General features: G+C 46.3%; 2 protein-coding genes across 3 annotated transcripts in view; one reads left to right on the top strand and one right to left on the bottom strand.

Annotated features, from left to right (window-relative positions):
* Positions 1–25,360, bottom strand: part of NEU2 (neuraminidase 2) — an 83,314-nt gene that overhangs the window by 29,642 nt on the left and 28,312 nt on the right. The window contains exon 3 of one of the 2 annotated variants that reach the window (XM_072719152.1): positions 22,258–22,323. The gene's annotated coding sequence lies outside the window, so the exon portion shown is untranslated. Of the gene's footprint in view, positions 1–2,132; positions 2,301–22,257; positions 22,324–25,360 lie in introns of those variants that run through there. The other variant, XM_072719154.1, reaches the window with a different exon arrangement.
* Positions 1–25,360, top strand: part of NGEF (neuronal guanine nucleotide exchange factor) — a 102,616-nt gene that overhangs the window by 9,635 nt on the left and 67,621 nt on the right. The window contains exons 2-3 of the mRNA XM_072719149.1: positions 19,650–19,992; positions 24,037–24,151. Coding sequence (XP_072575250.1) covers positions 19,833–19,992; positions 24,037–24,151 — 275 coding nt within the window. The 5' untranslated portion in view covers positions 19,650–19,832. The remainder of the gene's footprint in view (positions 1–19,649; positions 19,993–24,036; positions 24,152–25,360) is intronic.

A 25,360-nucleotide genomic window follows, 5' to 3' on the forward strand; every position in this document is an offset into this window, starting at 1 on the left:
GCCCCTGCTCGTGCTCTCTCTCTCAAATAAATAAAATCTCTCTTTAAAAAATTAAAAATAAAAAGCAAATCCATTTAAACAAGTGGGTCATTCACTTACTCGCAATGAGTAAAAAGGGTAGGGAGTATCCCTTGAGGCGTGCTGACGTGGTGCCAGGCCCCCTACTCTCATGTAATCCTTGCCCTAATACTGTACAAATGAGAGCTGTTTCCAGAGGGAAAAAGAAGGCTGAGGAGGGGGCTCTCAAAGTCTGGGATGACGGGAGATGTCAGGAATGGACCTTGCTTGCTCTGCTGGGACTTCGAGCGGGACTTCGAGCCAGACAGAGCCACCCTCAACGAGTGAATACATGGAACCCCGAGGACATGGCCGATGGTTCAACCCAGTGCCAACTAGGGTTGGCCCACCACCCTGCAGACGGGAGGCTGGGGATCAAGGGCCCAAGGAGACCTATCCCAAGAGCCGTGATGGGGCAAGCTGGGAGGACGCACCCCATCGTCCCCTCCACTCCCGGATCCCATGGCTTCAGCCTGACTTTGGACTTCAGGGAAGAAAGAAGAGCACCCAGCATGCACTGGGCTGCACAGGAGATGAGGGAGCGAGCTGCTTGGAGGCCACCCACCGCCGCTCACTAGGAAGCCTGGGACTGGCCATCGTTCTCACCAGGGTGATGGAGGGTCACAGCCACAATGGGGAGGGCCCTGCCCCCTAACTGTCCTGGGGACCCCGTGAAGTGGGCAGGAGGGGTTTGCTGAACATGCTCAGCCCCCAGAGAAAACAGGGCCGTCCTGGCCTGGCTTCTGGCTTTGTCCCCTGCTATGTGCTCTGTGTGCGCTTTGCTCACTGCTGCGAAAGCACACGCTTGGCCTTCCCTGTGTCCACTGAACCATTCCTTTTCTCTCAGCAGCAGGGCAGGGCCCTGGGACCTGTAAGACCTGGGTTCGAATTCTGCTTCAGCCACTGACCAGCTGTATGATCTCAGCAAGGGACTGAGTTTCTCTGAGGAGGATGTTGTGGGGAAGGACGAGAGGCTAAACCCCCCGAGCAGATGAGGCCCCGACAGAGGGGGCGGCTGGGCCTGGCGGAGGACGCAGGCTGAAAGCCGAGCGGGTGTGATACGTGGTGGGGGGCTGGGGGCGACACAGAGGCCGGGCACCGGGGGCCTCGCTCCCATGCGTCTGAAGCTGGAGGATGGCAGACATTGGAAAGGAGGGGAAGAAAGTGAGCCCGCTGGCGCTGGGGGCAGCTGGACGCTGGGGGCCTCTGGACGGTGTCCGGCCACTTTATGTTCTGGAAATCGCCACCTCATCCTGCCCACTCCTGAGGGAGCCAGAAAGCCCTGGCGAGGCCACAGGGACTCAAATCGCAGCAGCCTGTGTCAGGAAAAGGACAGCAGAGAAGCTGAATCCTCTCCGGCCCCGGCCGACGACCCATCACACGTGCCAGCGTCAGCTCAGGACACTGGCCTGGTTCCACCTTGGCCCTGGGAACGCCAGCGCTGGCCTCCACACTGCCCCACCTTTCCACTCCGCCTGTGGGTCAGCACTGCCTCTCAGCAATTTCTGGAAGCAACAATAATGACAAGCTCCGAGTCCTTTTCCAGAGGAAAGGAATTTGCCAAAGAGGTGCTTCTCCAGGCGTGCTCTCCAGACCACCAGGAGCAGCGGCAACAGCTGAGAACTTGCCAGAAATACAGACTCTAGACCCTTTCCCCCCACAGCCCTCCTGCAACAGAAACTCTGAGGGTGAAGCCCAGCGATCCGTGTTTTAACTCACTGAGGCCCACTCCAGTGTGAGAACCACTGCTTCACGGCCATGAGTACAAACGCTCCAACAACATGGAACAATGTAGATGCATCTCACAAGCCAATGTCATGGGAAGAATTCAGACACAAGAGAGAACATTCTAAATTATTCCATGTACATAAAGTACCAAGACAGGCTGAGAGTCATCCAGGCTGTTAGAAGCCAGAGGTTACCTTTAGGAGCAGGTCAGGGGAAGAGTTGGAGAGACTCTCTGGAGCGGTGGTGACCTTCTCCTTCCCAATCTGGGCACTGGTTACACGAGGTGTAAACATTTAGCAATCTGTACGCTTAAGACATGGGCGCTATCTATATTCTGTTATACTTACATTAAAAAAAAATTGTTTTGGGATCCCTGGGTGGCACAGCGGTTTGGCACCTTCCTTTGGCCCAGGGCACGATTCTGGAGACCCGGGATCAAATCCCACGTCGGGCTCCCGGTGCGTGGAGCCTGCTTCTCCTCCCTCTGCCTGTGTCTCTGCCTCTCTCTCTTTCTGTGACTATCATAAATAAAATAAAATAAAATTTAAAAAAAAATAAAAAAAATAAAAAAAATTGTTTTAACCATGTGAAAGGGCAAAAGAGATGTGCCACCTTCCTCTTCATTGTCTAGCCTAATGCTTGGGTGAAATCACTTGGGGATGGCTGGGAGTTCTGTCCCTTGGCTCCATAAAGTAAAAAAAAAAAGTCAGGCATTCTCTGATCCTTGGCTAAAAAGGCTTTATGAATTCAACTTTTATGAATTCAACAGACGTCAGACAAGCAGGCTAATTAAAACCAGAGAGAACACATCCAAACTCATTGCTGCCATTTTTGGTAAATGCCGCTGCACCCACCTCGTCTCGGGGTTTGTAGATACTGTTTCCACAGAACAAGCCACCTCTTTCAACTACCCTGGTGGATATTTCACAAAGAGTTTATCTTGGAGGGGATACCAGGAAGTGATGTTGCACAAGGGGAAGACATCCTGTGCACGTTGGATGCCAGTGTTGGGGATGGGCTGGGGGCCAGAGGAAGAATCTCACCTCACCTGCCCGGAATTTTCTAGACCAGACATTTCAAGGCCTTGACACCACAGAATGTTAGCTTTGTGGCTCCACTGCCTATCTACCTAGGGGCTGGAGTAGACTCAGAACAATGTTCCTTATGAGGAAAATCTCAGCCCGCCTGGAAGGATATTGTAGGCTCATTTACCTTAAGGATATCAATTCTCCCCCAACCCCCCCCCCCCCCCCGAGTGGGTAGCTAACAGGCAACAACAGACGAGCCGCCTCTATGTGCTTAGCTGGGAGCTCCACCTCAAGATGATCCCACCAAAACGTCACCAGGCGCTCCACCGAGAAGGGGATGGAGAGTCCATGTCTCCTTCCGAAACCCCTCTAGGACCTCCCCGGATCAGCAGAAGCCTGCACCGCATCACCCTGCAGAATGACTTGCGCTTGGTTGTGTTTTTATGTGAAAACATCAACTTACACTGAAGGAGGCACAGAGGAAGAGTCTGAAGAAACCTGTTTGTGTGTCTGTAAGTGTGCGTGTGTGCACGAGCCTCGTGCGTCCAGGAGAGAGACCACCCTACTGGATTGAATAGACTGGAGTCCATGCATCACCTTGGACTCTCTCTATAATGCACATTCCTGGGATCCACTTCAGCCTTACTCAGTCCAAAATCTGGGCATGGGGCCCTGGGATCCATCTATTTAATAAGCTCTTAAAAGTTTAAAAATCACTGCACAGCAGCTCCTTCTTCCATAGAAGCCCTTGAGAGAAATTGCTTAGCTAGTCTTAGTCCTAAAGCACTTTCTCCTGAGCACTTGGTCAGTTTTTAATCCCTGACTGAGGAGAATGAGTCACTGCCACATTTTCCCTTTTCCCATGGGCTACTAGGAAGCTCAGGCATAATTTGACCACATCCATAGCAAAAGCCTTTGTAATGGGACTTTCTTCACCTTATCCCCCATTGTTTTATGTCCCCACCTTTTTGTTCTCCTTTCTGATGTCTTTCTTCTTTTTAATTTATACTATGTTGGATAAGTGAGACATGAGTATAAATATTATTGTATTTATGGATGGAAATATTACCTGTGCTGATTTGCATCCTAATGCATGAAGACAAGAGGTACTACACACTGTGTGCCAACACTGTGCAACACCACATTAGTCCCAGTACTTAGTTAACATCTGTCCAGGCTACATGACAGTAGAGAACCAGGAGGCCCAAGGGGAGGCCACATGTTCAGCTCACACAACCGGTGAGAAGCTGAACAGGGTTGACAACCTGTGCCTGGTTGGTGCCACTCAGCCAAGGCTCTCAGTGACTACACGGCTTTCCTCAGCATGCTACAGCAAGATTTGGAAGCCATGGAATTCCTGCTCAAAATGTTCTATTTTTTGACCCCTGACAGAGGGGGAGGGGCAGGTCCTTACAACACCTTGCCCCAGGTTAGGCCTTATGTATTTTTTTTCTTCAAGTTGCCTGAATGATTGTCTCTTTCTCTAACCAAAAAAAGAGCCTAAAACTTAAATGTTAAAAGAAAATGATAAAAGTAAATTAAATAATAATAAAATAAAGGAACCATTAATCATGCATTATAGAATATTATGCAAGTATGAAAAGGAGATGTATGTACCTAGTTCATCGAAATACATTTTCAGGGCACCTGGGTGGCTCAGTCAGTAAAGCATCTGCCTTCGGCTCAGGTCATGATCTCAGGGTCCTGGGATTGAGTCCCACATTGGGTTCCCTGCTCAGTGGGGAGCCTGCTTCTCCCTCTCCCTCTGCTGCTCCGCCTGCTTGTGCTTACTCTCTCTGTCAAATAAATAAATAAAATCTTAAAAAAAAAGAAATACATTTTCCAAAACACATTATTTAAGGGGAAGAAAAGGTAATTATAACCATATGTAATTTTTTAAATGTTCTATAGTTTGAAGAAAGTATTTAATGCTTTATTTTTTTATACAAAAGAAGCTGTTTTATTCATATACAAGATTGGAATATTTTTAAAACATAGTATTTTCTTTTTCTTTTTTTAAAAACATAGTATTTTCATAGAGCAGTATCCCTTTTTAAATTTACTTGAATATTTAATGCTTTAATTCTTTTGTTGTTTACGGAATTTATTCTGAGGTTCTGAACTCAAATATTTTTCTCAAGCTGCTTACCAACATTTCAGACTTTTATTGATGCCCCTCCTATTTTTAAATAATAATTTTATTTAGATATAAGTCTCATTCCACACAATTTACCTTTTTAGAGTATAAAATTCAATGGTTTTTAGTATACTCAAAGAGTTGTGCAACCATGACCACAACCAATTTTAGAATATTTGCATCATCTCCCCAAAAGAAATCCTGTCCCCATTAGCAGCTCCTCACCCCCCATGCCTCAATCCTTCCAGCCCTAGGCAAACATTGATCTATTTTCCACCTATGCATTTATTTGCCTGTTCTGGTTAGTTCTCACACATGAAATCAGACAATATGTGGCCTTTTGTAACTGGCCTTTTTTTACTATAGCAAAATTATTTCATGGTTCATCTTTTTTTTTTTTTTTAAAGATTATTTATTTATTCATGAGAGACACACAGAGAGAGAAAGAGAGAGAGAGAAAGAGAGGCAGAGACACAGGCAGAGGGAGAAGCAGGCTCCATGCAGGGAGCCCGACATGGGACTCGACCCCCGGTCCCCAGGATCAGGCCCTGGGCTGAAGGCAGCGCTAAACCACTGAGCCACCCGGCTGCCCTCATTCATCTTATAGCATGTATCAATATTTGATTTCTTTCTAGGATTGAATAACATTCCATTGTATGGAATTACCACATTTTATTTATCTATTCATCAGTTGGTAGACATTTGGATTGTTTCCACTTTTTGCCAGTTATGAATAATGTTGCTGTACACGAACATTCGTGTACAACTTGTGTGTGAATATATACGCTCATTTAGCTCGAGAATACACTCAGGAATGGAATTGCTAGGTCACATGGTTAATTGTACGTTAGCCTCTTCAGGAACTGCCACACTATTTTACATTACCATCAGCAGTGTATGAGGGCTCCAATTTCTCTATATCCTCACCAATTCTTGTTATTACCTGTCTTTATTATTACCACCATCCTAGTGGATGTGAAACAGCATTTCATTGTTGTTTTAATTATTTTTTTAAAAGATTTTATTTATTTATTTGTTTATTTATGAGAGACACAGAGAGAGAGGGAGGGAGGCAGAGACACAGGCAGAGGGAGAAGCAGGCTCCACACAGGAAGCCGGATGCGGGACACCATCCCAGGACTCTGGGATCAGGCTCCGAGCCAAAGGCAGATGCTCAACTGTTGAACCACCCAGGCGTCCCCATTGTTGTTGTAATTAGTGGTGGTGCTGAGCGAATTTTCATGTGCCATTTGTATAACTTCTTTGGAGAAATGTCTATTCAGATCCTTTGCTGTATTTGGTGTCATCTAAAAAAAGCATCGTCTAATCTGATGTCAAAAGCATTTACAGCTGTTTTTCCACTAACAGTTTTATAGTTTTAGGTCTTACATTTAGGTCTTTGATCCATGTTGGGTTAATTTTTGTAATTGTATAAGGTAGAGATCCAAATGCATTCTTTTGTCTGTGAATATTTAGTTGCCCCAGTATCATTTGTTGAAAAAACTATGCTTAACCCACTGAAATCTCTTGGCACCCTTAGCATCTATGGTCAAAAATCAATTGACCATAGGTGTAGGGGTTGGTTTATGGATTCTCAGTTTTAGTCTACTGACCTTTATGTCTATCCTTGCATCAGTCTTGAGTTGGTTTGTAATAAGTTTTGAAAATCAGGAAATGTGAGTCTAACTTTATTCTTTTTTGGGGTTGTTTTGGCATAGGTCCCTAGAATTTCCATATGAATTTTATGATCAGTTTGTTAATTTTTGCAGAGAAGCCAGCTGGGACTTTGATTTGGATGGTACTCAATATGTAGATCAATTTGAAGAGTAATACCATCTTAACAATATTAATTCTTCTGATCCATGAAAATGGAATGTCTTACCATTTATTTAGGTCTTCTTTAATTTCATTCAATAATATTTTATAGTTTTCAGAATATAAGTTTTGTGCTTCATTTGGTTAAAATTATATTCCTAAATATTTATTGACGCTAAATGGAATTCTTTTCTTAATCTCACTTTTTGTGTGCTCATTCCTACCATGTAGAAATACAATTGATTTTTGTATATTGATCTTACATCTTGAAGCCTTGCTGAACTTATTTCCAATAGCTTTTAAAGTGATTCTCTAGAACTTTCTAAATACAAGATCATGTCATCTGCAAATAGAATTTAACCCCTTCCTTTCCAATCTTTCATTTCTTTTTCTCTACTAATTGCCCCAGCCAGAACCTCCATTACAATGTTGAGGAAGTTCTTTTCTTTCTTTCTTTTTTTTTTTTTTTTTGAGGAAGTTATTTTCTATACCTGGCTTGTTGAGTACTTTTATCATGAAGGAATGTTGAATTTTGTCAAATGCTATTTGATGTCAAATGTCTATTGAGATGACCACATAATTTTTATTCTTCATTTCATTGTTATAGTGCATTATTTTTGTCTGAGAGAGAGAGAGAGAGAGAGAGAGAGAGAGAGAACGTGCATGTAAGGGTAAAGGGTGAGTGGGAAGGGGCAGAGGGAGAGGGAGAGAGATAATCCAAGCAGGCTCCTCACAGCACAGAGCTTGACTTGGGGCTCGATCCCACAATCCTGAGATCATGAACTGAGCCAAAATAAAAAATTGGACACTTAATTGACTGAGCCACCCATATTAATTAATATCTGCATGTTAAACCAACCTTGCATTCCTGAGATAAATCTACTTAGTCATGGTGTATCATTCTTTTTATATATCAGTTTCTTGGTATTTTGTTAAGGTCTTCTTCACTTATATTAATAAGAGATATTGGTGTATAGTTTTCTTGTGATGTTTTGTCTGGTTTTGTTAACTCTCTATTTTTTATGTTTGTGATGCTTCTTCCAGAATATAGCATTTTTATAGATAAGAATTCATTTCTGGGCTGGCCATTCTGTGTCAAAGATTGACTGCCTTGGGGGGAGTCCCCACATCCCTTGTATTATTGTATTTTATGATATTTTATGATCTTCATTACATATATACTCAAAAAGTTTGAACTGATATTCCCTATCTATTCTACAGATGAACTTCATAACCATTTTTAAAAAGATTTTATTTATTTGAGAGAAAGAAAGAGAGCATGAACACAAGAAGGGGGAGGGGCAGAGGAAGAAGGAGAAACAGGCTCCTCTCTGAGCAAGGAGCCCAAGTGGGGCTCTGTCCCAGGACCCTGTGATCGTGACCTGAGCAGGCACTTGACCAAGGCGCCCCTAATCTTCCTTTCTGATAACATTTAAGTCTCATTACATTGGCCAACCCCCAACATGTTAATAGTGATGAGAGCAGGATCCGCCCTGATTTTCTAGCATCACTGTATTTTCGATGTGCACAGTACTCTATCATGATAAATTTTCCTTCTCATCTCACTTTTAAAGGTCTTTCCTAGAGTTTGGTATTTAATTTTGTCACTAACCCACTGATGTGCTATATTGTATTAAGATTGCTTAATGATTATGAAATTGCCTCTAAATCACTCCGAGAGCATTTTTTTCAAGAGAATTTTAATTAGAGAATTAAAACATCTCATTTAACAATTCATTCTTGGGACACCTGGGTGGCTCAGCAGTTGAACCTCTGCCTTTGGCTCAGGGCATGATCCCGGGGTCGCTGGATCAAGTCCCACATCGGGCTCCCACCTGCTTCTCCCTCTGCCTCTGTCTCTGCCTCTGTCTCTCTGTGTGTGTCTCTCATGGATAAATAAATAATATCTTTGAAAAAAATTCATTCTTCTTCTGTGCTTGATTCATTAAGGAAAAAAAAATCTGGATTTCTTTTGAAGGTATAAACATAAAACAGCCTTTTCTTCCCCATCATGGCTAACAGTTTTCCTCTCTCCAAACTCACTACCCTACTATATAGCAGGGCTCTTGGAGGCCACTTGGAGGTCAGATCCCATAAATTCTCTGCCTCCTCCATTTTTAGAAGTATTTCTGCATTTAAGATCTATCCTATTCATTTTTTTCTCAAAAGATTTACTTATTTAATTTTTGAATAGGTTAATACATTGACATAGCTCTAAAAATACGAAAGAATATGAAAAGGTATATACACTAAAGTCTCCTTCCCTCCCACTCTTATTCCCCATTTGCCCAGGCTCCCTCCTCTGATTATTGAAACTCATTTCTCATAATTCCTTCCAGAAGTTTTTAGGTCCATCCAAATAAATTTGAATATATTTCCCTCTTTTGCCCTGAAGGAAACACAATACATACTCTTCTGCCCTTGTTTTTGTTTTCTTGAGATATTGTGGGATCCTTTCTTGATCAGAATTTAAGGTTGCCTTTTCTTCCCTTTACAAAGGAATCTTATTCCATTGATGGAAATGTTTAGGAATATTTTTTAAAGAGAGAGAGAGGACACACACACACACACTCATGTGTGTGTGTGTGTGTGTGTGTGTGTGCATGCACATGCACTCGTGGCAGCAGTGAGGGGTGAAGGGGGGAGCCCTATGAGGGGCTCAATCTCATGACCCTGAGATCATGACCCAAGCCAAAATCAAGAGTTGGATGTTCAACCAACTGAGCCACTCAGGTACCCCAAATGTTTAGGAATTTCTAATTGGCATGACCTCTTCCTGATAGAGAGACACTAGTGTCTTCAACAACTTGCTCTTGGAAGCCTGTGCACAAACCACTCCTCACACCTGCAAGCAGATTCTTGGGCTAGATTCTTGCAGGTGGGATTGCTGAGCTAGAGCATATTTGCATTTTACTTTGGTAGACATTGCCAGCTATGATGGGGGGCTTGCCTCTCAGCTTCACCATTCACCAAACTTTTGATTTTTTACCAATGCAAAAAAAAAAAAAAAAGAAAGGATCCTAGTGTGGTTTGGATTTCCTTCCCTCTTATGAGACATGGGGTTGAAAATCTTTCACGGGTTTTTGAGAGTGATCTGTATTTCATTTTCTGTGACCTGTTCTTGGCTTTTGCCCATTTGTCATGTTTAAATTTTCCAAAGTTCAACCTCACACTAATCAAAGTTCCTCTCCCCTCCCTCCAGCACAGGATAGAGTACTGGGGTGGTGGTGGTGGTGGGAGGGCTTGGCCTGGAGGAATATCCTCCTCCTCCTCCTCCCCTTCCTGAGGGTGGGGGAGGGATCAGGGATCAGGTGTAGTCCTGCAGCTGGCTGTGCACCCATGGTAGGAGGCATCCCACAGGTTCAGCCTGGCCCTTATGCTGGCTCTAATGGGTATTTAAGGTGGTCCTGGGCTAGTGTTCATCTACACCTCTTCTCCTTTCCCTCCATCCCCTGCTGAGACCATCCCTCCCAGAGAGGCCACCATATATCCCCCTCTGCTCCTAGAGGTACCTGCCTGTCTCCAGTTCAGGCAGCCCATTGCTTGGCTAAGTGGCCACCTGGGCAGCCCCCTCTCTCTAACACTTGCTAACCTCTGAGCTCGGGGGAACCTCTGGGGTCTTTACATGGGCTGCTCTGGAGGCCACAGAGTACAAAGGTCAGTGTGTCTCATCTTCTAAGCCACACCAGGCCATGGTCCCTTCAAGCCCCACAGCATGAGGTCCCCTAGTGGGGCCCTGGCCTTCAGAAATCCTCCTCCCCAGAAGCCAACACTGGTCCCATGTTCCGTGTATGCCGAGCCTCAGGAAGCATGAAGGAGGGAGCAACAAAATGGCATCATAGCCCTCTGCTCTCAGAACTCTCTCTGGGAGACTTGGGAGTGACTCCTAGCTGGGAGCCTCCCATTCTTACAGGAACCAGGGCTTTTCCAAGGCTCCCTGGAAACCATTGCCCTATTTGCCCCGAATATGGCACCCCAAAAAGCCAAGCTGCTCCCCACTTATTCTTATTTTATCCAGGCAGACAGGCAGAGTGCAGGGAGGGGGCACACCTCCTGCAGCAACCCCTCGGGGCTGCCGGCTGACCCCCCCCCCCCCCCCCCCCCCCCCCCCCCCCGCTGCAGCAGGAATTCCAGTAGAACTAAGCCATGTCTGGCCTCAGCAGCAATTCCAGAATAACTGGAAAAACCCTGCTCTGCATCCTACGATGCTTCCATCACCCTGTTCTGTGCGTCCTCCTTTATACATTCTCCTTCTCATTTTGACTCTTGATTTATAAGCTGCATGCATAGTTTTTCAAGAACTTTAAGGTACAAGTCATTCATCGGTGATGCTTCTTAATCTTAATTAGTATATTTAGTGGATGAACCTGCTGGTCTTGCCATAAACTCGATGCTTAATTTCAGCTTCTGGTGCTGTGGTGGCTGTCACTGGTGTTTCAGTGGGAAGCTGAAAGCTGAGGCTACCTCACCCAAGAACTCACTCCGGTCTTCTGCTGATAAAGGACAGATGCTGAAACTCCCCACATGGGCCAGACAGAGCAGGAAGGGGCGCATGCAGTGGACATGACAAGGACTGGGGGAAGGTTCTACTCCCAACTGTATAAGCTCTGTGACCCCGGCAAACCCCTGCCCCTCCAGCAAGTGGGGACAGGCTAGGGGGTCTCAGGCACCTTCTCAGTCCTCCTCACCCACTCTCCGTGACTTTCATGTCCTGACTCCTTGTTGCCTGCTTACACCAAGCACGTGCTACGTGCAGAAATGGTGAGGCCCTCCAAATGATTAAATACTTACTCTTATTCTCAGAGACTTTGGGTTCTTTGAAGAGCTGCTTAAAAAATCCCATTACCTGGGATTTTTACAGCTTTTCCAGAAATCTAAAATAAAAAATCTATCTATTGTTTTTAAATTTCCAATATCTGAGGTTTTTCTGCCCTCCCTTGTGTCTGCCATCACCTGCCACCTTTTTCATCTGGGGCCCTTTCAGACGACCTCCTCCTTCCTCCCTCACCCACACTGCCACAGCTCAGTGGTGTTGTGGCCTCTGCCATCTAGGCTCCACTTGTGGCCCTGCTGCTCCCTGGTGCTTGTCATTAACCATTTTTTTGCACATAGGAATGTTTAGTTCATCCTTTTCAGCCTCTAGCTTTCTTCTTTTACAAGCTTTCTTCATGTTGCAGATTATGTACATAGATAGGTAGATAGATAGATGATAGGTAGGTAGATAGATGGATGGATAGATGGATGGATGAGGTCAGTAGGTAGATGGATGGATGGGTGGATGGATGGACGGATGGATGGATAGATAGATGATAGATAAGGTAGGTAGGTCGATAGATGATGGGGAGATAGCTGAGGTAGGTAGGTGGACAGATAGATGTAAATGTATATCCCACACTCTCTGGCATTTGCACACCTTTCTGTGAAAAAGAAATGTGCTCAACCCTTCTACATCACTGTCTAGTTCCCAGGTTTAAAACTAATTTCACTAACTTCTGTTGCATCACCAGGAAAGGGGTGGATCTTTCACAGTCTGGATCTATCACAGTCTGTCCCGTCCTGTACAGAAATTGTGTCACTATGTCTAACCCCATCCCTGTCTCTTGCGTGAGTGTCCCGGGCCGCTGGGCTGTACAGCTGATGGTGGTGCAGTGGGAAGCGGGTGGCTCTGGAGGACTCAGGGTCCAGCTGGCACTCAGCAGCTGTGTGTCCTTGAGAATGTTCCTTGTCTCACCGTGTTCTTGCCTCTCAAAAGAAGTTGCTTGGATTAGAAACTTATTGTGAAGCAGATGCTCAATGAGCCGTTACTGTAATGAGTAGCGAACCTTCCAGGTTCTGGTGGGTTCAGACCCTGTTGCATCAGACTGTGTGTAGATCCCGCTTCCTGCCAAATGTGCCTCCTCTCCCTGACCTCAGGCCCAACTTCTCCCTCACAGTCCTGCTTCCTGTGCCACTGGATCAGTTCAACAGCCCTAAAGGAAAACCGAGCTCATTCTTTACTTTTCTCCCTCTTGAGCCAGAAGCAAGCCAACAAGTCCAGTTTGGAAGTTCAGCCTCCTATCATCCTCAGAGCCTTGCTCTCCAGCTTCCTTCAGGTCTCCGCTTAAATTTACCCTGAGAGAGAGCACCCGACTGAGCCTAGCACCCTCCCACCCCTTGCCCCCTCTTCAGTTCTTTCTCTCTCCTGCCCACCAGTTAATCATTTGGAGGGTCTCCCCATTTCTGCGTGTAGCAGGTGTTTGGTGCAAGCGGGCAACAGGGAATCAGGACGTGAAAGTCGGGGAGAGTGGGTGAGGAGGACTGAGAAGGCGCCCGAGATCCCCCAGCCTGTCCCCACTTGCTGGAGGGGCAGGGGCTTGCTGAGGTCAGAGCTTGCACCCCTGGGCTGCTTCCACATCTTGGCTGCATTAAACACAGAAGCGCTTATATCTTCCCAAAGTGGCGTTTTCATCTTCTTTGGTTAAATACCCAGGAGTGGAATTACTGGATCATAGAGTCGTTCTGTTTTTAATTTTTTAAGGAACCTCCATTCGGCTTTCCAGTGCACGGGGGTTCCTTTATCTCCACATTCTTGCCGACACTGGCTTCTTGTCCTTTTAATTCTAGCCATTTTGACACGTGTGAGGTGATATCACATTGTGGTTTCGATTTGCATTTTCCTGATAAGAACATTAAGCACCTTTTCATGTCTGTTCGTGTCTTCTGTCCATGTCAGTTGGGTTATTTGGGTTTTTGGTGTTGCATTGTAGAAGTTCTTTACATATTTTGGATACTAATCCTCTATCAGATATATCATTTGCAAATATCTTCTCTCATTCCTGCCTCGTCCTTTTGCTGGCATTTTACTTTGCTACACAAAAACTGTTAATTTTGGTCCGGCCCCCATAGTTCATTTTTGCTTTTATTTCCCTTGCCTCAGGATGTCAATCTAGAAAAAATGTTTCTATGACCGATGTCAAAGAAATTACTGCCTGTGTTTTTTTCTAGGAGTCTTAGGATTTCAGGGCTCACATTTAGGTCCTTTATCCATTTTGAGTTTGTTTTTGTATATGGTGAAAAGAAGTGGTCCAGTTTTCCCAGCACCATTTGTTGAAGAGACCGTCTTTTCCCCATTGTATATTCTTGCCTCCTTTGTTGAAGATTAATTTACCATATAAACATGGGTTTATTTCTGGGCTGTCTGTTCTGTTTCATTGATCTATGTGTCCATTTTTGTGCTAGTACTAGACTGTTTTGGTTTCCCCATCAATTATTTCTATTCCCCCTCTCCCTTCAGTTATTTTTTTAAAGGTTTTATTTATTTATTTATTTGAGAGAGAGAGAGGGAGAAGCAGATTCCCTGCTGAGTAGGGAGCCCAATGCTGGGCTTGATCCCAGGACCTGACCCGAAGGCAGACACTTAACAGACTGAGCCCGCAGGCGCCCCTGCTTTTTCTACATTTTTCTACTACAAGCACACGTCCGCAGACCATGCTGACAGCAGAGCATCTTCTAGGGCAGCTTTACGAGGTCCTTCCCTTACTGGAGCTTTTCTACCAAACCAGAAACTTCATCGTTTTTCCTCTGCTTTGAAGTACTTGCTCACTCCTGTGGCCTCTATTAGCCATGCGAAGGTCAGGCCTGGTCTTACAGGCTGTCTCCGGCACCCCAGGGCTCTGCTTCAGAGCAGGTGCCCAGGTGACTCACCTACATTCACTACATGCCCTCAGCCTCTGTGGAAGATTCCTACAGCTCTTGCTTCAGCCCCCCATTGCCTCTCTCCTGACACCCCCTCCTCCTGCCTGCCCTAGCTCTGCTCTCCATTAAGACTTCTGTTTCTGACCAGCAGCAGTAGCCATGACCCCACCTAGCCAGAGTGAGGGGCAGTATGGGGCTGAGCTCCCTGGTGGCACTTGCTCCCACATCTGCCAAAGATGCTGTGGTTCTGCTCCATAAGGATCTTGCTCAAGACTGGTCCACAGACTCACAGTGTTGGCATTCCGGGGCCTCACCCTGGATGTTTTGAGTCAGAATCTGTGTCTTAACAAGAGCCCCAGGTGACTCCGTGCATAAACATCTGAAAAGCCCTGGTCTAGGGGACACACCTCCCTGTGCCCACCGTGCCATCACCCCCCACCCCCAGCAGCTGGCTTGGGTCACCACAGCTAGGTTGCAGCCAGTTAGTTTCCCCCTATCTTCCCCACCACCTTCTCCCATGTGCCCTGCCTTGCCCTTCCAGGCCACTGACTCATGCAGAGAGGCCCTCTGGCCCTCAGCCCAATGCTGGGAGGTTTAACAGTCACCCTTGGCTCATACGCCTGAAGCCACATAGCTAGCACAGAGAACAGCCTAGGAACCACCCTCCCCCCACTCCTGCCTCTGATTCATGCTTGCCAGCCTTCAACCAGTCTTTACAATAGCATCTTTTAACCACATCAGATGGATTTCAGGTTCCCCCAACAAACAAATCAGACAGATGGGGCGTGATCCTCACCATACCATTTACCAGCTGTGTGATCCCAGGCAAGTTGCCAGACCTCTCTGACTTGCAGCTTCTATATCTATAAAATAGTGGTAATTATCACATGGACCTCAGGGAGATAACTCATCCATTCGTTCATTATTGCAAACCACCAAAGTTTACAGAGTACTGTTCTGTGCCTAGCACCAGAGGCAGCACCGGACAAGAAAGACCAAGTCCTGCCCTTCAGGAGCTTCCTAAGAAGGAAGTGGCTAGGGCAGCCGGGTGGTGCTGCGGTTTAGCGCCGCCTGCAGCCCAGGGCGTGATCCTGGAGACTCTGGATGGAGTCCCACATCAGGCTCTCTGCATGGTGCCTGCTTCTCCCTCTGCCTCTCTCTCTCTTTCTCTCTGTGCCTCTATGAATTAAAAAAAAAAAAAAAGGAAGTGGCTCAATGGTTGAGCATCTGCCTTTGGCTCAGGTCATGACCCTGGGGTCCTAGGATCGAGTCCCACGTCAGGCTCCTCGCAGGGAGTCTGCTTCTCCCTCTGCCTCTCTCTGTGTGTCTCTCATGAATAAATAAATAAAATATTTTAAAAATAAAGGAAGGAAGGAAGGAAGGAAGGAAGGAAGGAAGGAAGGAAGGGCAGACCCAAAACAAAGACACGGGCACCAGTGTCAGCAGGTGCCAGGTGTGGACAGCACCGCAGCAGTGCTTGCTGAGCGAGTGAATGAACGACACACGAATGCAGCTTCCTATCACAAACGTGCCCTGTGCACTCCCACCCCAAAGCCACCTGGAACAGAGAGACATAGGCTTAAAGCTACTGAGGAGCTGAAGAAAAACATGAGGGGATGGTGGGAGGGCTGTCGGGCTCCCCAACAGTTAATGGATGTAGAAGAATTGAAGTGATTATAAAAATATTTCAGATGTAGAGCACAGTTTCCTGAAATAGGCAATAATTGAGGTGGAATTAGAGTTGTTTTTCAGAGGGTTTCACGAATTTGTGTGTGTGTGTGTGTGTGTGTGTGTGTGTGTGTATGCACTGTCTTAAAGATGGAATACATTTTCTCAGGGTTTCAGAGACCCATCATTTAAAGAAAATGACAGAGATGGTTTGAAGGCAACCCCAAGGCTCTTGTCATGCCATGAGCTTCCTTCTGAGGGCTCTCTGAGCTGCCCTAGATCTCAGATTTTGAGAGCTAGCTAGGAGCCCCAAGAACACCCACCTACCCCCATGTTTTCTGGGTGAGACACTGAGGCCTGCATTTGCCCAGTGTGAGTAGGTGATTACAGGCAGTAGAAAATGGATAGTCAAACCCAAGTGCCCCACTTCCCGGCCGAATGCCCTTCACAGTACATCATGCAGGCTTCCGTGGGTTCACAACAATGCCCAATCTACACTGGCGAATCTCAAGTGGATCCCACCAGCCAAAGGGAGCCAGATGCCTAAGGCTGTGCTGTTCCTTCTGCAGGACAGCCAGGAAAAGGCAAAGGAGGAACAGATTGGCGGTCCCTAGACGGTGAGGGAGGGGCTGACTGCAGTGGGGCACAGGGAATTCTGGGGTGATGGAGCGTCCTGTAGGTCGAGTAGGGTGGTGGTTGTACTAACTATTCATTGGTCAAAACTCCTAGAACTGTACACTAACAAGAGGAAATTGCAGTGTATGTAAATTGTACTTCAAGTTTTAAAAATCAACCTAACATAATACATGGTGACGATAACGATAATCATCTTCAATGCCAAGACCCAGTCTGTGTTCAGGGCCATGACACGGAGGCTTTGACGATGCCCTTAGTCAGAGCAGCGAGATGCCCTGTTCATAAGAGTCAGCTTCAGGCAAGGATCTCTAGCTGCACACCCTCCTCCTGGGAGCTCAAATCAGCACGCTCCCACCCCAAACAGGCTTTGCTTCCACTTATCTGGCAGGCAGTGAGTGCCATTGGCCTGCCCTGTCACCCTTGCCCATCACCTGCCATGGGGATGGCTCCTCCCAGCTCCTTCCCAAACCACCGTCACTGACCCTGTCATTCCTCTTGCACATTTTCCCCAACTGAGCCCCTACCAGGCACTCCTGGCTCATACCTGGGTGACACCTGCCCTCTGGCCTTGGGCCTCAGCCTGGCCTGCCCATAGCTTCCACCTCCTCAAGGATGCAGTAGGAACACCCTGACCCAGTTCAGAGACCTCCACAAACTGGACCCAACACACAATTAACTCCTGCATTGCCCATCCCACCATGTGGCCGTGGGACCTCTGGCCACTTGCCCTCTGCTCCCAGATCAAGCTGAGAACAGCCTCAGCTCCCTTACGAGGCATAAAGGCAAGTGAAAGAGGAGAGAAGGGGATGTTGGCAGGTAGGCCGGAGTCACTGAACCCTAAAATTAACAGGTTCTGTCTGGATACTGTCAGTGATGGGGAATTCACTGACCCCCATTGGGCTCCAGGATCCAGCAGATTTCTGACGAACTTGACCTTGGCCTTCCTGAGTCTTCTCTTCCCATTCCCAACCAACCAGACTGCAGAGCAGAGGGTCTCCTCTCCATCTGACCAGGATAGAAACCTCTCATTCTCTCTTGTTTTCATCCCCTTGCTGACTGGGGTTCAACTTGCTGTGCGTGGAAACCACCTCTCCTGACTGCGAGCTGTGGGTTCCTTGACACGTTTGTAATAAACTTTGTCCTACCAGGTACTCCTGGGAGGGATGGCCCCTGCAAACGTGACCTCTTGGCCACTACATTGTCATCTCTGGCCATCTGAAATCACAGCTTTACTCTCTGAGGCAAAGGACCAGACAGCAGGACAGGACTTCTCCAACAGATCCCACAGGGCACCCCATGTCCCAGGACATGGACACTGGGACTACCAGGGGCTTTCTGGGGCTCCCTGGCTGGCCGTGGTGCTGAAGGAGCTCCCCAGGCCCTCACAAGCCAGGCCAGGCTGCCCCAAGGTAGGCCCTTGTCTTAGTGCTTCCTGACCTCTAACACCTCAATACTTGTTTCTGCTTGGCTGATTATTTATGGGCCAGGTCATCAATGGGATATCAGCAGACCTGCAGGCAGGTAGGAAAGGAAGCAGCATCCTAGGACAAACTTTCTGCATTTATCTTTAGGTAGCTGGTTCCAGGAACCAGAGCCATCCTTAGTCTTCAAATCTCCCAGGCCAGAAATTCCTAATACCTGCCTTAGGTAAACAAATATATGTTCTGCCTGGAGCAAGGGAAGCCACCCTTCCTGAATATTCTAAGGTCACCTGACCAACTACCCTGATGTGTTTGGACTGGGGTGAGGGGAAGAGAAGGGGGTTGGGAACTCACTCGTGAGGAACTGAGGGCAGTGCCTGGGGTAGCCAGGGCACCTGCTATAAGCAGAGGGGTCAGTGGGAAAGGGCAGGAGTTGCCTCAAGTCCAGACCTCCATTCTTTACATTTTTTTTACAGAAGAAAACAGAAACAGAAAAGAAAAGCTTTCCTGAATCTCTAAACTCTATGAAAACATGATAGAAATTCTGCACCTGTAATCAAGAAAGATGTATCTGCATAAGCACAGCCTCTACATACAGTTTTTGTACCCCTTAAACCTCCCTAGAGGCCATAGGAGCCTGGGTTCTGGACCCTCATATGGATGGGAAGCCACAATGGACCCTAGCGTGGCTCTCCTGCCTAGCACACCGTCCTAACCAGCTAACACTCTCCTTAGGGATCTGCTATGTCCCTCACCACTCCGAGAGCCCATACCCTAGAAGACCCATGTTGGCAAAAAATGAGGTTTGCCGGGACAGTCCTGGTATAATTGTATTACACCCCTTTTCCTGTGAAGAGTGCCCTGGTTTAGATGGTCTATATCCACTATGGTCACCCCAGAGGAGACAACCATTCTATTACCCCAGCTGGTGGGATGGGGAAGGGCTTGTTCCTACAGCTGCCATACAACGTCATCCTATCAGAGAGGCCCCAATTCTGCCCACCAGACCTTGCCACCAGTGGATGGCAGGAGGTTTGTCCCCACAGGATTCAAGTTTTCCGACTCCTGAATTTACTGTTGTGTGACTGTCACTCGCTAATAGTCCCCAAGACCTTACTTTTGTGTCTGTACATCTTTCCTTTCTTCACTTTGGTTTCCCAGAGTTCTCCTCACTGGTTTTGCTGCTCTTTCTCTTGAATGACTCGAAAGATGTTTACTTGAAAGCTAGTTATACAAGCCACTTTAAGCATTTCCCCAAACTGCATCCTATGAATAAAATAAACAAACTTCAATTATAAAATGATACATGAATGCATCCAAATTGCAGTGGTTAAACTGTAATTTTCATTGACAAAGATGCGGTCGCCCAGATGTGCAGACTATTCCAAATTTCATCAAGTCTGAAGGGGAGTAGAAGACCAGACTCTGAATGGAATATTTAGCCCAGTGACCCGAACTGAAAATTGTTCTCTTTCTATTCCAAAGCACTCAAATCGGTGAAGCTGGAGAGCCTGTTTCCAGTCACTCTACTGAGAAGCAACTGGACCGATTTCCATGGAAACCAGGGGATCTGGAGGTTTGGGAAAGCCCTAGAAGAAATCGGTGAGCGGTTCCCGGAAGGTTGATATTTCAAGGGACAACGTGAGACCTGAGTTACTCTCTCAGAAGATGAGAGAACACACCACGCCAACCAACCAAGAGATGCAAGGCAGAGAACCCCGCAGCTCCACCCCAATTCAGAGAAACTCCATCTTCAATCGCACCATGAGACGAAGAAGCAAAGGCAAAGCCAAAGACACTCCTGAACAGAACACCCACCACCCAGCAGGTCAGTGCCAGGGACAGCTGGCATCACTGCTGTCCCTTGACTTCCAGGTGGAGTTATCAGGACTGAAAGGCCCTAATTAAATGAGAGAAGAATAAAAGGCCTTGACAAATTATCAAGGACAGGTGCAATAAAATGAAACACTTCGAAGCTGCTATCTAAAGAATTCAAAGTCCCACAATATGATGATGTGGGCACTTCAGGAGAAAATGTTGACCCAAATTATACAGTAAGACTGGCTTCTATTTAAAAGAAACATCTTGTTCTAGGACTCAACAAAACACCCCCAGACGTACATTATTCTAGCGGGGAGGCTTGGAGCTGTCCACATTTGGGGATATCTGGGAACATGAGTTTCCTGAGCAGTGAGGTCCTATCTTTGCTCTCTCACTGTTGCTGTGATGCCAGAGTTTCTGCTGCAGTGAAAATATCTGAGATTAATACCTTGGGAATAGCTTTGCAGCTGGATCCCTTAATCTTTCAAACCTGTCCCTAGCACATCTTATCTGCTCAAAGTATATTTCTTGAGCAGAATAAGGTTCAGAAACTTCGACAATCGGCAGAGGAGGCTGTCAGAACTGCAAACTCCTTTCTCTGTGACTTACCCGCATGCGTGAGTGGGCAGCATGCTGGGGCTGTGGAGTAGGTGATAGTTTGTTAGCTCCTGGGGGTGCAGCAGCTGCCACCAGTCTGCTACCCTACATGTGCTGGACGTGGCAAAACCTGCTTTAGACCCCGGGATTTCATCAACTCATTCAAGACATTCACTAAACTTCATATCGGGTAGCCTTTGGCCACATGTTAAACCACCCTCGATATACAGAGACAAAACAACAGTATTTATTCTTTCTTGTGATTCTGGGGGTTGGTTGGGTGGTTGCTCTGTCTGAGCCACTTTGCCTGACCTCTGCAGTCAGCTGATGGCTATCTGGGGATGGAAGGTCAAGGAAGCCTTGCTAGACTCCCTGGAGGCTAGTGAGCTCGTTGTCCCAAGGTGGGCCTAGCTGAGACTGCTTGTCTCTGTTCTGTGTGGCTGCTCGTGCTCCAGCAGGCTGGCTGGGGCTTGTTCACAGAGCAGCAGGCTTCCCAGAGATCAAGCGCAGAAACCACTTTCAAGAGGCCTGGACTTGGGCAGCCCTGGTTTAGCGCCGCCTTCAGTCCAGGGTGTGATCCTGGAGACCCAGGATCAAGTCCCTCACCGGGCTCCCTGTATGGAGCCTGCTTCTCCCTCTGCCTGTGTCTCTGCCTCTTTCTCTCTCTGTCTCTGTGTCTCTCATGAATAAATAAATAAATAAATAAATAAATAAACAAACAAACAAACAAACAAACATTTTTTTTTTCAAACAAACATTTTTTTAAAAGGCCTGGACTCAGTACCTGTGGAGTTACTTCTACTACACTCTGCTGGTCCAAGCAGCTCACTTGCCAGCCCAGATAGAAGCAGATGGACAACCCAACCCCACTGCTTGATGAGAGGCATGGCAATTTGTGGGTGTTTGCTATCTACATAGACTAACAAAACTATGCATCAAGTACCGAATTAAGAGCAAGAAAAATGTGATGGAGGCTATATTCCACGCTAAAGTTGTGGAAGTTGGGTGACTGGTACGTTAGACTCCCCTCTCAACTTTTGTGTATGTTTGGAAATCTTACTAAATTAAAAGTTAGAAATACATTCGCACACAAAGAAGGTTGGAGTCTCTACCCTTAAGGGATCTGCAATATGGTAAAGATGTCATTCTATTGAAAGCAGCATCTCAAAGTTTACAAGACAGGTAAAGGCAAAAAAAAAAAAAAAAAAAAACAAGACCCTTCTGGTGAGGTTAGGAAAGATTCTGCAAAGATGATACTTTACATGAGTATCGGAGGGTTCATGAGGACATGGCCAGAGGGAGAATAGGAGTTAACTTGGCTGAGCTTTTGTAGATCCTCAGTGCTAGGGGTGTCCTTACTATACTCATTTTATTTCATTTCATTTCATTCATTCGTTCACTTACAAGATTCTACTTATTTGAACGAGAGAAAGAGAGAGAGAGAGAGAGAGAGAGAGAGAACACGAGCAGGGGGAGGGGCAGAGGGAGAGGGCAAAGCAGGGAGCCTGCTCCCCACTGAGCAGGAGCCTGATGCAGGGTTCAATCCCAGTACTCTGGGATGATGACCTGAGCCGAAGGCAGATGCCTAACTGACTGAGCCACCCAGGCACCCCATTACACCCATTTCACAGATTAAAAAACAACAACTGAAGCAAAGAGAGACAGAGTCACTTACCTCAAATCACACAGCTAGTGGGTGGCCTGGCTGGAGCTGGAGTTCAGATCGTTCTCGTCCCAAAGTCTGTGCAGATGGAGAGGGGGTTAGGGTAGCTCTTTCTAACAGGAATATAATGCAAGCCACATATGTTGTTTTAAATTTTCCAGCGGCCACATTAACAAAAGTAAAAAAAAAAATGGGTAAAATTCATTCTAACAACACATGTTGAGCACAATGCATCCACAATATCTTCATTCCATCATGGAGCCAATAATCAATATAAAAAGTTAGTAATGAGACATTTTGTATGTTTTTGCGCTAAGTCTTTGAAATCTGTTGAATTATTGGAAATATTTCATCTGGATTTAGGTTTCATAAGATGTACAGTTAGAAAAGCATATTTGTGTACCCAGACTGTTCCATATACCCTTAAAAGTTTTCTAGTAACTGAATTGAGTATTGGTTTTTACATTTAAATTTAAATTAAGTTAAAAAGAAATGAAGAATTCGGGGCACCTGAGTTGAGCATCTGCCTTTGGCTCAGGTGATGATCCTGGGGTCCTGGGATCGAGTCCCACATCAGGCTCCCTTTGGGGAGGCTGCTTCTCCCTCTGCCTATGTCTCTGCCTCTCTCTGTGTCTCTCATGAATAAATAAATAAAATCTTTCAAAAAAATATGAAGAATTCACTTCCTGAGTCACACTAGCCACATTTCAAGTGCAAACTAGCCCCATGTGGCTAGCAGGGGTCCTATCGGATCTTGCAGGGTTAGAGCATTGCAAGCAGACAGAAAAGCAAATACGGCTACCCAGGGTCAGGAGCCGGGGGTCTTTGTGAGCAGGAGCAAAGGTGGGTGTGGGGTTGCATCTAAGATGAGGCTGGAGAGGGGAACCGTGTCAAGGTGGAAAGAGTTGTGTGGCTTCCCAAGCCAAGCCGAGAATGCCGACGCCAGAGTAACTAGAACAAGGGTCACTTCACTTCTTGCCACCCTCAAAGATGCATTGATGTCCAGACCATAAATATTTTCATCAGACTGAGAGTTTTATTTTTAAAGTTATTCCCTGTTTTACTTCCCTGGAACTAACTCCCAAGACAGCCCAGAGCTGCTTGATCCAGAGTCCAAGGGGAAAATGCCCCCTGCTCTGCTCCAAGAAGCAGACAAAACAGATCAGCTGGCATCGGGCTTCTCTGGCCCACTCCCACACGACAAAAGAAGGTTTGTGCTCTGGGTTCACAGTTTGTGACTGCGGTGGGGAAGCTCTGCTGGATGGCAGCCTTTTCAAAGTCACACAACCTGACCGATCACCCACCCACGGGTGATCTGACGCTCCAGGGGTGGGAGCTTGACTTATCATTTAATAGCGATTGGAACTTGGACCTTGTCAAATTAGATGTTAAAAGATTGATGAATTGCAAATGATTTTTGTCCAGTAGAAACAGGAACACTGGTAGTTCTGGTTTTCTTGGCCTCTGAGACATGAATCTAAGTTTGCAATCTCATTTCTAATATTCTTTTGCCATTGACTGCACACACACACACACACACACACACACGTATGCACATGAAGTTTCTTGCATCATAATCATAATGTTTGTAGAGACGGCATCCCAGGTCACCAAATACGTGCAAGCCGTGGCAAATTCCCCTCCAAGGGTGTGAGAGGAAGAACAGCCCTCCTCACTCCTCTTCCTGCTCCCTCCCAGGGTGAACTTGCTACTGTCCCTGTCACAGAGAGAACTGCCTGGAAGAGGGGAGATGCCTATTTTCTAACTCCCTGCCTTTCTTAAATGTCACAGACTCACTGGAAAATGGACAGTCTGTAAATGAGCCCCTGACCCTGAATTCGCCCCAGAGCAGAATGCTTCGGTGGAGAATCCCAAAACAGCCAGACCCAGGAGCCAAGAGAACAAGGTGAGAGATAACAAACTGCAGGAGCTGCCGGTTAATGACCAGGTATGGAGGGGGGACCATTGTGGCAAAGTCTTGGCAGGTCTGCAAGCGCGTCTTAGGTATTTTTTTTCAAGTAACGTGTTACCCATATTAAAGAAAGCAAAAACACCACCAACAACAAAAGAAAACAAAAAGACTCCACAATCTTCTTTTTTTAAAAAAATTACCCATTGTTACTCTTCCATCACAAAACTAGGAAATTGTACATATTACAGATTTCGAGAAGTAGAAAAGGAAAATCGCTGTATTGCACCACCACCAGAGAGGTTTTAATGTGTTGTAACTGTTGCAAGGCTTTTTATCCCCTTATTATGGTTTATGACTATTTTCTCTTCATAAAATGCGATTTACTCTATATCCTGTCTTTGAATTTACTTAATAGTATGTCAAAAATACTTCCGCATGTTACTAAATATTTTTCTACACAATCGGTCAATGACTATAAAATAATCTATAGTATGATTAGTATAGTATGATTAGATTGCAATTCATTAATCATGCTACTATTCTTGGGCATTTGGGTACTGTAGCAGCTAGGAGTAAATTTAGCTGCATGTAACCAAAAAGCCCAAATGGCACAGCTTAAGGAGACAGAGATCTATTGTGGAGGAAGCCTGGGGGGTTGAGACAGCAGCTCCTTCATGCCTGGAGGGACCCAGTCTCCTACGCAGTTGTCAGGGTGATTGCCAGAGCTCCGGCCATCACAGCCACAGTTCAGGAGGAAAGCAGAGGGTGGTGGGGCGCATGCCAGCCTACTCTGCTCTCCTTTTAAGGGCTTCCCTGAAGCCCACTCAACAACTAGTGCTTATACCTCATCGACCCAAACTGACTGGGTCCTATTGCCACCTGCGCTTGCAAGGGAAGCTGGGAAATGTATGTCTCTTTCAAAGCAGGTCTGTCTCCACCTCCAGTAAATTGGTTCCATACTAAGGAATAAAGGAGAAAGGATACAGAGAGGCAACAGCAATCCCTGACCCAAGGGAGTTTCCATTTTTTGCTGGTTTGTAAACCACACTATGATAAGTATCATTGTGGCAAAATCCTGGTACGCATCACTCGTTATTTCTTTAGGCTAAATTCCTAGAAATGCCACACCTCCTACAAATCCCTGGATAGTTGCAAGGAAATAGTATTCCTATATTCGTACCGGGGAAGTATGGGCTAAGCATC

This window comes from Vulpes vulpes, chromosome 9, assembly GCF_048418805.1.
Source record: "Vulpes vulpes isolate BD-2025 chromosome 9, VulVul3, whole genome shotgun sequence".
Taxonomy (NCBI): domain Eukaryota; kingdom Metazoa; phylum Chordata; class Mammalia; order Carnivora; family Canidae; genus Vulpes; species Vulpes vulpes.